This window comes from Cariama cristata, unplaced genomic scaffold (assembly GCF_000690535.1).
Source record: "Cariama cristata isolate BGI_N322 unplaced genomic scaffold, ASM69053v1 scaffold36079, whole genome shotgun sequence".
NCBI lineage: Eukaryota > Metazoa > Chordata > Aves > Cariamiformes > Cariamidae > Cariama > Cariama cristata.
Genome location: NW_009636955.1, coordinates 2,097 through 14,613, shown reverse-complemented (window position 1 = coordinate 14,613; position 12,517 = coordinate 2,097). Strand labels below are relative to the sequence as shown.

Genomic DNA, 12,517 nt, shown 5'->3' with positions numbered 1-12,517 from the left:
ACCGTTTCTGCTCCAGTCTGAGCACTACATATTAGGACAAGCTGAATCTTGCCATCAAGGTGACAAGCAGGCTGAATAACCAAGTTTTCTTCTACAGTCCTAACCAATATATCAACTCAAGAAGAAAATCAACTGTAGGAAATAGGGGGAGAAGGGAACTCCCATGAACTTCTGCCTTCTGAAAACAACTTCCTAGCAAAACACTTGCCACTGATGGCTAAAGGTGGCAAGGGGGGAACCCAAAGCAGAGACCTCCAATTCCCATGCAAATTCACCAACTCTCCCATTCAAAACATGGAAGCAAGAAGTCAGCAGTGAAGTTGCAACTACTGTTAAGTCACTTGACACCAAAGCAAGTGATACTTTTTGTTGTTGTTGTTAAAGCCTTTTAACATTTGTCTTGGATAGGCAGAAAAAAAAACCAAACACAAACAGGAGGGGAAGACGTAACCAAAAACTTAAGACATCCAAGTCCATAGCTGTAGTATGTACACTCTACCTGGCCTCCCTAGAGAAAGGGGAGATACTATGACTGGCTGAACTGCTGTTTGTGGGGGAACTGCTGTTGTGACACTGGCTGGAGTGGAGGCAGCAGAACTGGAGGAGAAGCCTGTAGCTGGAGCAGCATAAACACCTGCTGAGGTTGAGATTGCTGCAGAGTTCACCATCACCTGGAAAAGAGTCAGAGTATTCAGTAGGCTGCCTCTACAAACGAGTTAAAGATTTGTTAAGTAAGTGTCTCTGCTGGTTTTGAGGGTCTCCAGCACTGAACCAGCATAACCCACACTCAAGCCCTTGATTGTCATCCCAGGACAGGGCTATGCCACCATGATGCCCCCATGGCTGTGGGCAGGGCACAACTCACACCCACTTCTTGTTGATTTTACACATACAGTACCAGTTTCTATCAAGGACAGGGTCTGTGCAGACAGTCATTTCAAAGATCTACAGTTCACAGGCACAGACTATTCAATATTTTCTTCCTAAACTTATCAACAAAAAAACAGCTAGAGCTGCACTTCATTCTCACGCTGAAAGCTTTTGCTGCTTTCTCATGGAAGGCTGGAACTCCCTTATCCCACACAAGACAACTACATTTCTTCAGTCCAGGCTGTTGGATGGCTAATTGTCAGGAACATAAACTGCCAGTGATAAATGACCACTCATTTTCATGTGTTCAATGCTTTTATTTTGTGCTATCAGTGCAAATTAAACACCAAGACTACCACCATTTGTGCAACAGCTTTCACAAAACAAATCTTACAAACATACAGCAACATACAACAGATGAAACCAGTATTCTTACACTTTCAAGAGTCACAAAACCTACACAAAATTAAATTAGAAGAAAAACAGAATACAAATGCGTGACCACTAGTGGCAAAGAAGTTTTGTTTTGCGAAATCTGAGAAAGCCAACCTATTTCAAATATTTTCATCCTCTAATGACCCTGTGCCCAATTTTTATCCGTAGTTGTAACAGCAGCCTATTTCAGTGCTTAAACAAGAAGTAGGTGTGTAAGTGTTCCAGTGCAACCCCTTCAGAGGTACATGATGCAAGAGTCCTTTAGTGACAGCATATGCATTTACATACTTCATGAAGTCAAATTCAAGCTGTGTTTCCTGCACTATAGTTTGTGTATACTCTTTTCCTGTGTTTTCCTACGTAATAAACTAAAACATCTTGTCAAGTCAACTATCACTAACATAAACCTGAAGAGAAACATGAAAGTTGAATGCAGTTTGATCAACTGACCCAGCCCACTAAGACAGGATAACATTGATGAAACAATATTAACATATAGTTGTCAAAGGAGAAGCAAGAGAAACGAAGGACAGGAGTGAGCTTATAGCTCCCAGATTTACATTCCTTGAGGCACATCATGAGGTGCAGGGTTAGGTGAGGCAATATAGCTGACTTGGTGCAGTGGTCCAGAACTTACAGCATTAGCAATTTGTGGAGAATTTCCATATGCTGGATTTACTGGATGCCAGCTACTAATATAGCGATAGGCAGGAACTAAAGAATCAAACCCAGGAAGAGATTGCTGGCTGAAGGGGTCCGACACGACTGGGTAATATACTGGCCCATAGGACAGGGGTGGAGGTTCTGCATTCTGAAAGTTACCTTAAAAAAACAGAACAAAATATACACACTTACCATATTTTACCATATCTATGGCCTTTCTATGCAGACTTTCATTACCATGAATACAGCATTATTTTGGTGGCCAAAAGGGAAAAATCCATTTAGATAACAATTTTATGCCTATTTATGTCTTTCCTAACAGAGGAGTCAAAATCATTTTGGGTCCTGAGTTAGACTAGAGGACAACTTGCTCCTCTTCTCACTAAGCCTGGTTCAAGAATTGCTTAGCAGCATTCTGCTTTGGAGTGGTAGCTCTTTCAAGAGGGATTCAGGTAGAGAGCTAATATATTCTTCCTCTATTTGATTTCTGACCATATGACACTAATCTAAGCAAAAGAACCACCCTAGCCAAACAGACTAAAGCATTATCACAGCAATAAGCCTGTAAGCCTCCGAGCAACAGCCTTGTTACAACACGCTCCTCTCCAACACTGACCATTTGCCATGTTTCATAGATTTTAATGAGCTAGGCATCTGACCTTTTTGACATCTTTTTCCTCATTTAATACAATCCTCCTGTTGACTGCCAAGTGCATCTACAAGCTTGTTACAAAGCTGCTAGGTGAAACTAAGTTTTGCTGTAAATTTTACATGCAGTAAGAGACACAGTTAGCAGTAAAGGCTGCTCAAGAGAGAGCAGCTTGGCATGCTGAGCCTAAACCCAAGGTTTGCAACATCCTCCTTTTAAAAATTCCCATGGAGCTGAGGTATCAATGCTCAGTGCTTGCCAAAACTCAGCTGTCTCCTTTACTTTACAGGAATTCTGTTTAGGCATTCTTTACTCCTACTTTACAGGCATTCTGTTTTGATACCATGACTATTTGCTTATCCGTAAGCAAAGAGATTCTGTCACAATTTTAGAGAAAGTTCTCCCAAGTTAAAGTCAACATATGTAGTATGGGCCTAGGTAAGCATTTTTATGACTTTAGAAAGCCTTTGAGACAGTGGTGGCTACACCAGTGATTCTAACATGCTTTAAGTAGTACCACAGATGGCAGAAGAACTTGTGATAACCCCTTACAAGGCTTACTCTATGCCCTCCCAACCTTACGCTTCCTATAGGATAGCAAAGCTGGAGGCAAGCAGCTCCTATGGAGCAGTCGTGCTTGGAAAACCTATTCCCTCACTTCTCATTAGTTGTGTATGTGGTCTTACACTCAAATACTAACCATTTGCAGGTGCTTCCAAGGGAACCTGGTGGACTTCAGTTCGCCCAGCATCAGTGTAGAGCTGAGGTACTGACTGATCTAGGACAGGAGCTGGCTCAGTGTATGCTGGATAAACTTCCACAGGTGACGGTGGCAGCACTGGCTGTACATACACCATGGAAGGCCAATAGCTTTGGTGGTAATACTTTGAGAAAAGGTAAAAAAAATACAAGGTCATGCATACAACCACATAATCTCCATCCCTCCTCCATATCACTACTAGTTTCAGATCTAAAGTTACGAAGAAGTGCACTTTTTTCCCTCCTAGCCCCTTAAGATACCACATGCACCAAAAAACCAATACAGCCTAACAGAAAGGATATCGCAGTACCTGTGGCAATAGCCACCTCAGTTCCACATTGCTGCTCTGCCAGAAATCTTTACAGAGAAAGAAGATTCTCACCTATTGACTTTGTCATATTCAAAGAGATTTTTCCTATTTCTTCAGTTGCAGAAGCTGACATTATTTCTTTTAGTTCCCTGAGCAGCAGCACTGACACTGCCTATGACTGCTGATGCAGAGATAACTCTTCAGCAGAGCAAGAGTTCCCAGAACACAGAGAAACGGTGCTAACCAGTCCGAACACAGCTGTACGAGTCCTAGAAGACTCAAACCACCCATCTCTAAATGGTCTTTGATATCTTATCTAAGCACACAAAATTTCTTAAGAATGGCTCAGGTTCCTCCCCTTATCTTCATGTAGAGAATAATATTTATTCACCATCCTCCGCAAAAACAAAAGCAAAACAAAAAACCTAAAACTCCACCGCTACAACCCAAAGTAAAACAACTAAACATACATACTAGTATGCTTCACATTGAGTTAGAACTTCATTTCCTGAGCTATACTTTAATCTCCACCAAGCAAGCCTATACCTATTAATAGTCAAGTGCACAGGATGCACATTTAGCACACTTGGAAGTCTTAAGTACATTGGTACATTAGTCAAGAAAACCAGCAGTTTTTACAGGCAATTTACTATGCTTATTTTAAAAGCACTTACTTGCAATCCCAGATTAAAATAATACCGCAAGACCTTTGTATCTGAAATTAAAGGATGTAACATTAAAAAGCAAAAGAGCATAAACCAAGAAGCAGAATAAATTTACACACATTAAGAGCATTTTATTTTAAGTTACTCTTACTTAATGAATATTTTAGCACTACTTTTTCTTTAAAGTTTTGAGGATAAAGAATATCTCTTGAATATGAATAGTTGTTAGAACTAGCTTGTCTTTTTAAGTTAATCCAGTTAGATGTTTGTGCAATAATAGAACATTTGTCTGACCAACTTATTATCTAACTTCAACAATTACATTAGCTTTAACTTTGGTTTATTCATCTTTATTACTCAAGTGATAATTGTCAGTGTTGTTACAAGTTTCCACTGTCTAAGTAACTAGGACTTAAGCAATTCTAGCTTCCTATTAAGGCTGGGTTTTTAGATGAAAAAGTATTTTATCAAATAAGAATTTGATTATGAGCCCCTAAATTAAGTTGACCACTAAAAGCACTCCCCCTCTCCCTCACTACAGAAATGAGAAGGCGTTTGGAAGCACGCAGACAGGCAGGAGCAGCCTTCTCGTACACAAGTGACAATTCACCCCCGATGTACACACATTATATACACACTCTGCATACGTGTTGCAAATACCCATAACTGGGCTGGCACACAAGGCAATGGTCCAACTCCACAGAGACTCCAGCTTCACAGTGCTGCTGCCCAGTGTTAAGTCTGGCTCTGCCACTATCGCCATCTTCAGAGCTTTGTTCAGCAATAACCAGAGAGACATGTCAACGGGGACAACACATGCAGCAACCCTAAGACCTTCTGACCTAGTTTTGGGGGTCTGTTCAATTGCTCAATCAATCAGAAAATGGAGGGGAAATAAGGAATGTGTTCCTTCCCCTTCCTCACAAGGTTACTCAGTTCCCTGCTTTCTTCCAAGTTGTCTTTTACTTCTGTTTCCCTTGTACTGAATAATTTGCCCCCAAGCAAATACATGATGTGCTGAGAAGCAATCCCAGATGTGTGCAGGAACTTTGAAACCACTCTTCAAGAACAACAGGGTTTTGAACTTGGAAACGCATTTCCAACTGTCCAAAAACAGTGAAGCAGTTTTAAACCTTTAAAGTTGACCACTGAAAGGAAAAAAAAGAGATCGCATGTTTTAATTCTATGATGCAGTTCTGGAATTGTGCATGAGAAAAACTGCTGATTTCTCAGATTCAAATACAGATTTGTTTTAAAGGCTCAGGAAGAGCAAGTCACCCATTCTACAGCAGTAGTTTTGCAAGCGTGTGCACGCACACCAACTTTGCTTTAGTACTGCTGGGAGCCGAAAGGGAAAGCAGGGACACAACTCAAAAGGAGCCAGTCACTAAGGGCTTCAAATTAGCAATGCCTCCAGAGTTACCATATATACTATCTTCTTACCACCTACCCTCTTTCCCCTAGACCAGGGCCTTGGCTCCACATAGCCCCCCTGTCTACCTATCTACCACATGTGCACGCTTTCCCAGCCCTGCTCTTCTACAGTACTGTGCATCGTGTTTTGCTGCAGACAGGCAGTGTCAGAAACGTAAACCTCAGTCTTGACATGCACAAGGATTTGTTCCTCTGTCGCTATTGCTAATTCTCAATTCTTTTACTGTTCAGCATATTTGATCAGGGTAACAATCCACACAGCTATTTTAGGAAGTGAGTGCACACAGACCCTTCCTTACATCCACCAGTTGTAAGCTTACTCCTGAAAGTGATGGTGGTTTGGCTATGACATTGACCACAGTCAGTAATATATTAAAAATAACACAAAGGCTCAACATAAATGACAACTTTTTTAGTATCTAGCTGAAACTGCATGCACGTTTGGAACAAGTTGGTTTTGTGGTTTTTTTTTTTTAAAATCTGATTTTGTTCTTCAATTGTTTATGCAAATCTATGCAAAACAAGCATAAGAGCTGAATGAAACAGCTGCTTCATAGCAGCGATAACAGTACAAAGGAAGAGCTGGGAGTCTGAAGTGACAAACTGATACTGGAAATACTGACGTCTGTGGAATGCTTGAACAGAAACCAGTACAGTAGGAGGTCAGTTTTTGTTTATATTCCTCTTTTAGATGTCTAGAAATCAAGTCAATCTTCAGTAAAACATGACTATCTTACAAAGCAATAGCTAAGCCAAAAAGAGTTAACCACTCTGACATGAGAATATAAAGACCATGTTGACTACAGATAAAAATCTCACCTTACAATGCACGAGGACAAAAATCATGGTAAAATTTTTACTGTGCTGATAGGAAGCTCTGGTCAATCCTGAGCACTACTGCAGTCTCTGGAACACAGTAATATCAAGCGGTCTTTTAACCAACAGCTCCTTCAAAACAAAGGAGCAGGCAAGGGTAGGACACCTAAAGTCAACATGTTAACAAACATGTTTCACAAGCTCTAAGCTCCTTCAAAAAAGAGATCCAAGAGTCTCTGAAAATTGGAACAAATGCAGATGTACCAAGCAATAATAAGGCATGTGGCAGCTTTTTCTCCCAAGTCCAGGAATTCTGTCTGTTGAAAAGTCACACTCCCAATCTATACCAGGTCTGCAAGTATCTTTAGCAAAGTGCACAGACCTCTAGGTCAATGATACCTGCATATTTTACCCTGTGCTACTCCAAAGCTTCTGGATTTCCTAACTTAAAGGCCATATAGATTGTATCAGAGCAGCGCGACAATATAAATGCTACATGCAATTCCTTGTTAACTACCAATTTTAAAATCCTTACAAAAAATTCTAGAGCCTATGCCGAGAAGGATATGGCCAATATTATGTGGAAGGACTCAGCTGAAGAGCTACAGGCAGGGTCTGAAGAGGTTATTAATCCACATCCACTCCAGATTCTTGTCAGTACACTTAACACCCAATTCTCCCAAGTGCTGAAAGCCTCAGTTAAGGGCATTCAACTAAAGCTGAAAACCGTCAACTCTGATGTGTTCATAGTATCATCTAGAGCAATGCTACGGCATCAGGGAAGTGTAAAACAGGATATTCAAGATTAACAAAACCAGGAACTGAGAGCACCTGCAAGAGAGCAGAATTACTCCAGAGCACATCAGCAGTACCTGTGAAAGCAGCAGGTCTTTGAGCAGTGGTGCCGTAGCATTTTGGAACCTGCCTTTTTCCAGATCAACTTCTGACAAGACAAGCACGTTACATGGTAAACGCAACTGAAAGAATCCATAGCATTTCAGCCCGAAGTTGTTCCGCAACCTGCCAGACGTAGCTACCTGAACTGCAGATATCAAGAGTAGCTCTTTATCTTATCTCAAATTAGCCCTCTGGGATTAGTACATTGAGGGAAACCCCACACCGGGACAAGAGCTACTTTAGATGGCATTACATTGAATCAAGCATGAAAACAATTTGCATTACTCAGGTATTTTATGCTCCATCTCCAAGTAATACATTGCAGAATAAAACCCAAAAGCTTTACATTCTGATGCAATAAAAGCTACAACTGCCATACACCTGAAACACAGTTAGTTACAAGGATGGGGGGTTTTGTGGGGGGAGGAAGTCAAGTGAGACAGTTATAGTGAAACTACACTTTTCAAAGCAGTGCAAAAAGGAACGCTTAGATTTCACAGACCCTACATATACACAGCTAGTTCTTTCCCTCACTCACCCCTGAATGAAAAGCTACACTATTTCAACAGAGAACATGGGAGATTCAGGAACTTGAACCAAAGCTAGTCAGTCTGATACAGCAAATGACATGATTTTATCTATAGATGGCTGTTAGAACAAGCCAGCTATGATGCAGAGACTTTCAACATATCCAGTGCATGGGGGGATATTTAAAAAGCCTACGTACATCAACCAATGTGCAGAGATACACTCACTACTTGAGCAACAAAGACATAAACAGTCAGTCAGTTCTGCACTGCTGCTCTTCAGAGTAGGCTACAGCTTACCTCTAGCTTGGCCTTGCTACTACCAAAAATAGCTTCCCCTCCTGCTCCCTGCCAGAGAAGGCAGAAATAGCTGAAGCTGTTGTACATGATGCAGGGGCAACACAGGTAACTAAAACTGAACTCCAACTCATACCCAGACCGTTTCTGCTCCAGTCTGAGCACTACACATTAGGACAAGCTGAATCTTGCTATCAAGATGACAAGCAGGCTGAATAACCAAGTTTTCTTCTACAGCCCTTCTAAGTTTTTAACCCTTAGTGCAGTTTGAGCAAATGCACTGTCAAAAGACTGACCAAGGGGACATGGACAGGGTAGAGTGTTTTCTACAGCTGTCCAAAACTACACACAACCAACAATCCTTATCAGCTAAGACAAGACACTGCATCACAGAATAGTTTTATCTGCCTCTTAAGATGTATGCAAGTGATACAATGGTGGGCCTTCACAGCATTCCCCACCTAGAGAAAAACAAGTTACACAGCAGAAGAGCAAGCAGTACTACTGTTATTCCCATAGGCGAGAGGCACTTCGCTTGCAACAAGGACAGCTTGATCTTTGAGTTATTAAACAAAGCTCTATGAATTACAGGCTCTATTTATGACTTGCGAGCCATAAACATGACAGAATGATGGGATAAATCAGTAACAACAACAAAAAAAGAAAAATCACAAAAGTATATGCCTGTTGCACTGCTTACCAAGCTTGGCTGTCTGATGCAACCTTGCACGGTATGCTGATACTCTTAAACTCTAAGTGCAAGTTGACTAGAGATTACCATTTTTGAAATGAAATCCATGTTCAGCTGATAAAGCTGAAAGCTGTTTCCGAGCTGCTCTGCTGGTAGGTACTGTGTTGGTCTTTGCACACTTGTTGCTTAATAGCTGAAGTGTACCTTAAACATTGTCATAATTGACAACAGAATACAAAAAGGCTATGCACCCAAGCAACAAGATGACCCTACAAATTTATCCCAGGTTTATGATACCACAAAATGACATCTTGGAGCTATACAGGAAAACACCACAGTGTCCCACTGAACTGTGCAACAGCACGATGTAGTAAATACAGGCGTCGTGTTTTTTTTAGGATGCTGTCTAAAGCTGCAGTAATCACATATTTGAGTCAGGTACGAAGTTGCTATTCAGAACTGGGAATTAAAACATTTTTAGCATAAGCATCCATAATATTATTTCTCACTCCCTGAGAGCTGCAAAGAGCCATTTCTTCTCACTATAGGTATTCTGTTAAGTTTCCACGAAGAAAAGCCAGAAGTGTGCTGAAGAGCAGCAGCAGTAAAAGCACAAAATACTGTCGTTACCTCGAGGCAGATCACTGCCGCTGGGATCACAAGAGTAAGGAGGGAGAACGGCACCAGCTTCTCCCACCTCACTAACTGGAGGAAAAGGAGCTGAATAAATTGGGAGTGGCACCGAAGAAACTGCTACAATTAGAAGGAAACAGAAGTCAAGTCAAATTTGCAATGGCATGTCAAATGAGCAAGATGCTAAGTTACACAATTAAGCATGTGCTTCTTTGTCATCTCAGAGCCCCTAAATACAAGCTTTAACAAAGTTCTCTTTAGTAATCACTTTAAAAGTCCAGAAGAAATTTTAAAACCACATGGGAAGGTGCCAATCTCACAAGCCTTAACCATATGTCCATCTGCAAGCTTCATATTCCAGTTAAGAATAAATGTATCTTTCAATCATTTCTCCATACGAGAAGGCAGGCCAGATTTTCCTTACATCCCTGTTGTTCTAGGACAGACAGTTAATGGACTCATTGCTTTAAGTCATCAGAAGTGTGACAATAAGCCCACAAAAATAAGGGAAGGTTCAAGACATGTCAGGCCAAAGATTTTGGACAGACTACCATTAAACATTCATTAGGTGGCCCACACCTCTTACACACCAGCAGGTTATTTCCAACGGCATCAGCTACTAGACAGCTTAGGGAACTGTGCTGACTAAACTCTCATGTAGAATGGAAAAAAAAGAAAAACAAGGAGAAAAATGAAGAAGAAAAGGGAGACAGAATTGAGTAGAACTGAAGGTGGACGGGTTTTTTTGGATGTTAAATGAAGAGTTACAGAAGACATGAAGAGTCCTCTTTATAAGAAGGGAAAAATCCTTTTTCCCCCCCCCCTCTTAACAGACATTTCACAAGAACAAAGTCAATACAGCATTTCAGGCGATAAGCGCACCACATGACAAATTACAAATTTGATCTCCTTGCACAGAAATAACTATGCAGAGGAGCTAAATAAGGGCCACAAAAATCAATCGGACATTTGTGTGGATCCTGAACCATCACAGATATGCCTTTTGGAAGGCATAGTAAAGCCTCAGAACCAAGATCTCAACTCAAGAGGAAAATTAACTGTAGGAAATAGGGGGAGAAGGGAACTCCCATGAACTTCTGCCTTCTGAAAACAACTTCCTAGCAAAACACTTGCCACTGATGGCTAAAGGTGGCAAGGGGGGAACCCAAAGCAGAGACCTCCAATTCCCATGCAAATTCACCAACAACTCTCCCATTCAAAACATGGAAGCAAGAAGTCAGCAGTGAAGTTGCAACTACTCTTAAGTCACTTGACACCAAAGCAAGTGATACTTTTTGTTGTTGTTGTTAAAGCCTTTTAACATTTGTCTTGGATAGGCAGAAAAAAAAAAAACCAAACACAAACAGGAGGGGAAGACGTAACCAAAAACTTAAGACATCCAAGTCCATAGCTGTAGTATGTACACTCTACCTGGCCTCCCTAGAGAAAGGGGAGATACTATGACTGGCTGAACTGCTGTTTGTGGGGAAACTGCTGTGGTGACACTGGCTGGAGTGGAGGCAGCAGAACTGGAGGAGAAGCCTGTAGCTGGAGCAGCATAAACACCTGCTGAGGTTGAGATTGCTGCAGAGTTCACCATCACCTGGAAAAGAGTCAGAGTATTCAGTAGGCTGCCTCTACAACTGGCTTTGACAAAGACTATGGAAATATCACATAGTTCAAAAATTCCCACTTCACATAAACGCATTTTGGAAGTCCTAGCTGTAAAGGTAGCTAACTATCCACATTCTCTAAAAATTGGCTTGAAAATATCAGTTTAGAATTGCAGACACCTGTAAGGCATCTTCTCACTCTTCTGTTTTGCTTACATTTATAGCGAATTGTATTCTTTGCTACAAGATGCTGTAAAGGGCAGGTAGAGGCACCCCACCAATCAACACTAACCAAGCAGAGCGGTCACCTTTCCACAGCACTACCACAATAAAGTACCAGATACTACCTTCTGGGGATAGCTGTAAGAAGCCACTCCATCTTGAGGTGACACAGAGACCGGCCCTTCTTCCTGAAGGGATTCCAAAGCAAAGCATGGTCCATTTAAGAGACAAAGAAGTCACAAGGCACACACATCACACCTCTAATTTTTCTTTAATTTATTTATGGACTATATACACACAGAGGATCTTTTGTAAATCAAGTAAAAGCAGTTTTATTCTGACATGCACAGGACTGGCTTTCACACGCTCAGTAGACCAGTGGGTGACTAGAGATTTAGTTTCAGATTAAAAAAAAAAGTATTCCAAAGACAGTTCTATCAGAGGTGAGGTCCCTCTGGTCCCACAGTAGAGGAGTAAGACTAACTGGAACAGGACTTGAAGGGTAGCATGGTAAAAGCAAGTGCTGTCTGGTGCAGGAAAAGAAGAAGTCAACAACACTTAAATACATGCTTTCCCTTTGCAGAGGGAAAGGTGAAAAAATCATTAATGTATTTAGTACAATTCAGACTGTACTTGTGGACTCAGATAAAAGCCTCATCATTTAGGGAGGAAAACCGGAGTGAACATATAAATGAAGCCATCATTCCTTTCTTCCAGAAGAAGTCTCTGACCTACTATGTTAAGCCTGCATTCAAGGACAGCTTCTATGAAAAATGTCACACACTTCAAGAATTCCTAATCTGAACAGACAGTGACTAAAGCTTACCAAGTTTGCTGTAGGTTCTGCTGAACTAAAGCCTGTTGCAGTTTCACAGTCAGGATCTGGAGGGCATAGGCAAAATTAACTGAAAAGAGTAGCATTAAATCTAGTCCTTCAGAAACTTACAAAAAGGTCATAATGAGTGCATTACATTCACTGAGTGTTCTATCAGTAAAGTCTGAAGTTTACTTACCTGGAGGTGCATAGATATATTC

General features: G+C 41.1%; 1 protein-coding gene across 1 annotated transcript in view; it reads right to left on the bottom strand.

Annotated features, from left to right (window-relative positions):
- Positions 1-1,861: 1,861 nt before the first annotated feature.
- Positions 1,862-12,517, bottom strand: part of LOC104167768 (putative bifunctional UDP-N-acetylglucosamine transferase and deubiquitinase ALG13) — a gene marked incomplete at its 5' end in the record, with an annotated part of 11,275 nt that continues 619 nt past the window's right edge. Inside the window, 6 exons of the mRNA XM_009708122.1 lie at positions 1,862-2,127; positions 3,318-3,501; positions 4,362-4,402; positions 9,645-9,767; positions 11,079-11,250; positions 11,608-11,620. Coding sequence (XP_009706424.1) covers positions 1,862-2,127; positions 3,318-3,501; positions 4,362-4,402; positions 9,645-9,767; positions 11,079-11,250; positions 11,608-11,620 — 799 coding nt within the window. The remainder of the gene's footprint in view (positions 2,128-3,317; positions 3,502-4,361; positions 4,403-9,644; positions 9,768-11,078; positions 11,251-11,607; positions 11,621-12,517) is intronic.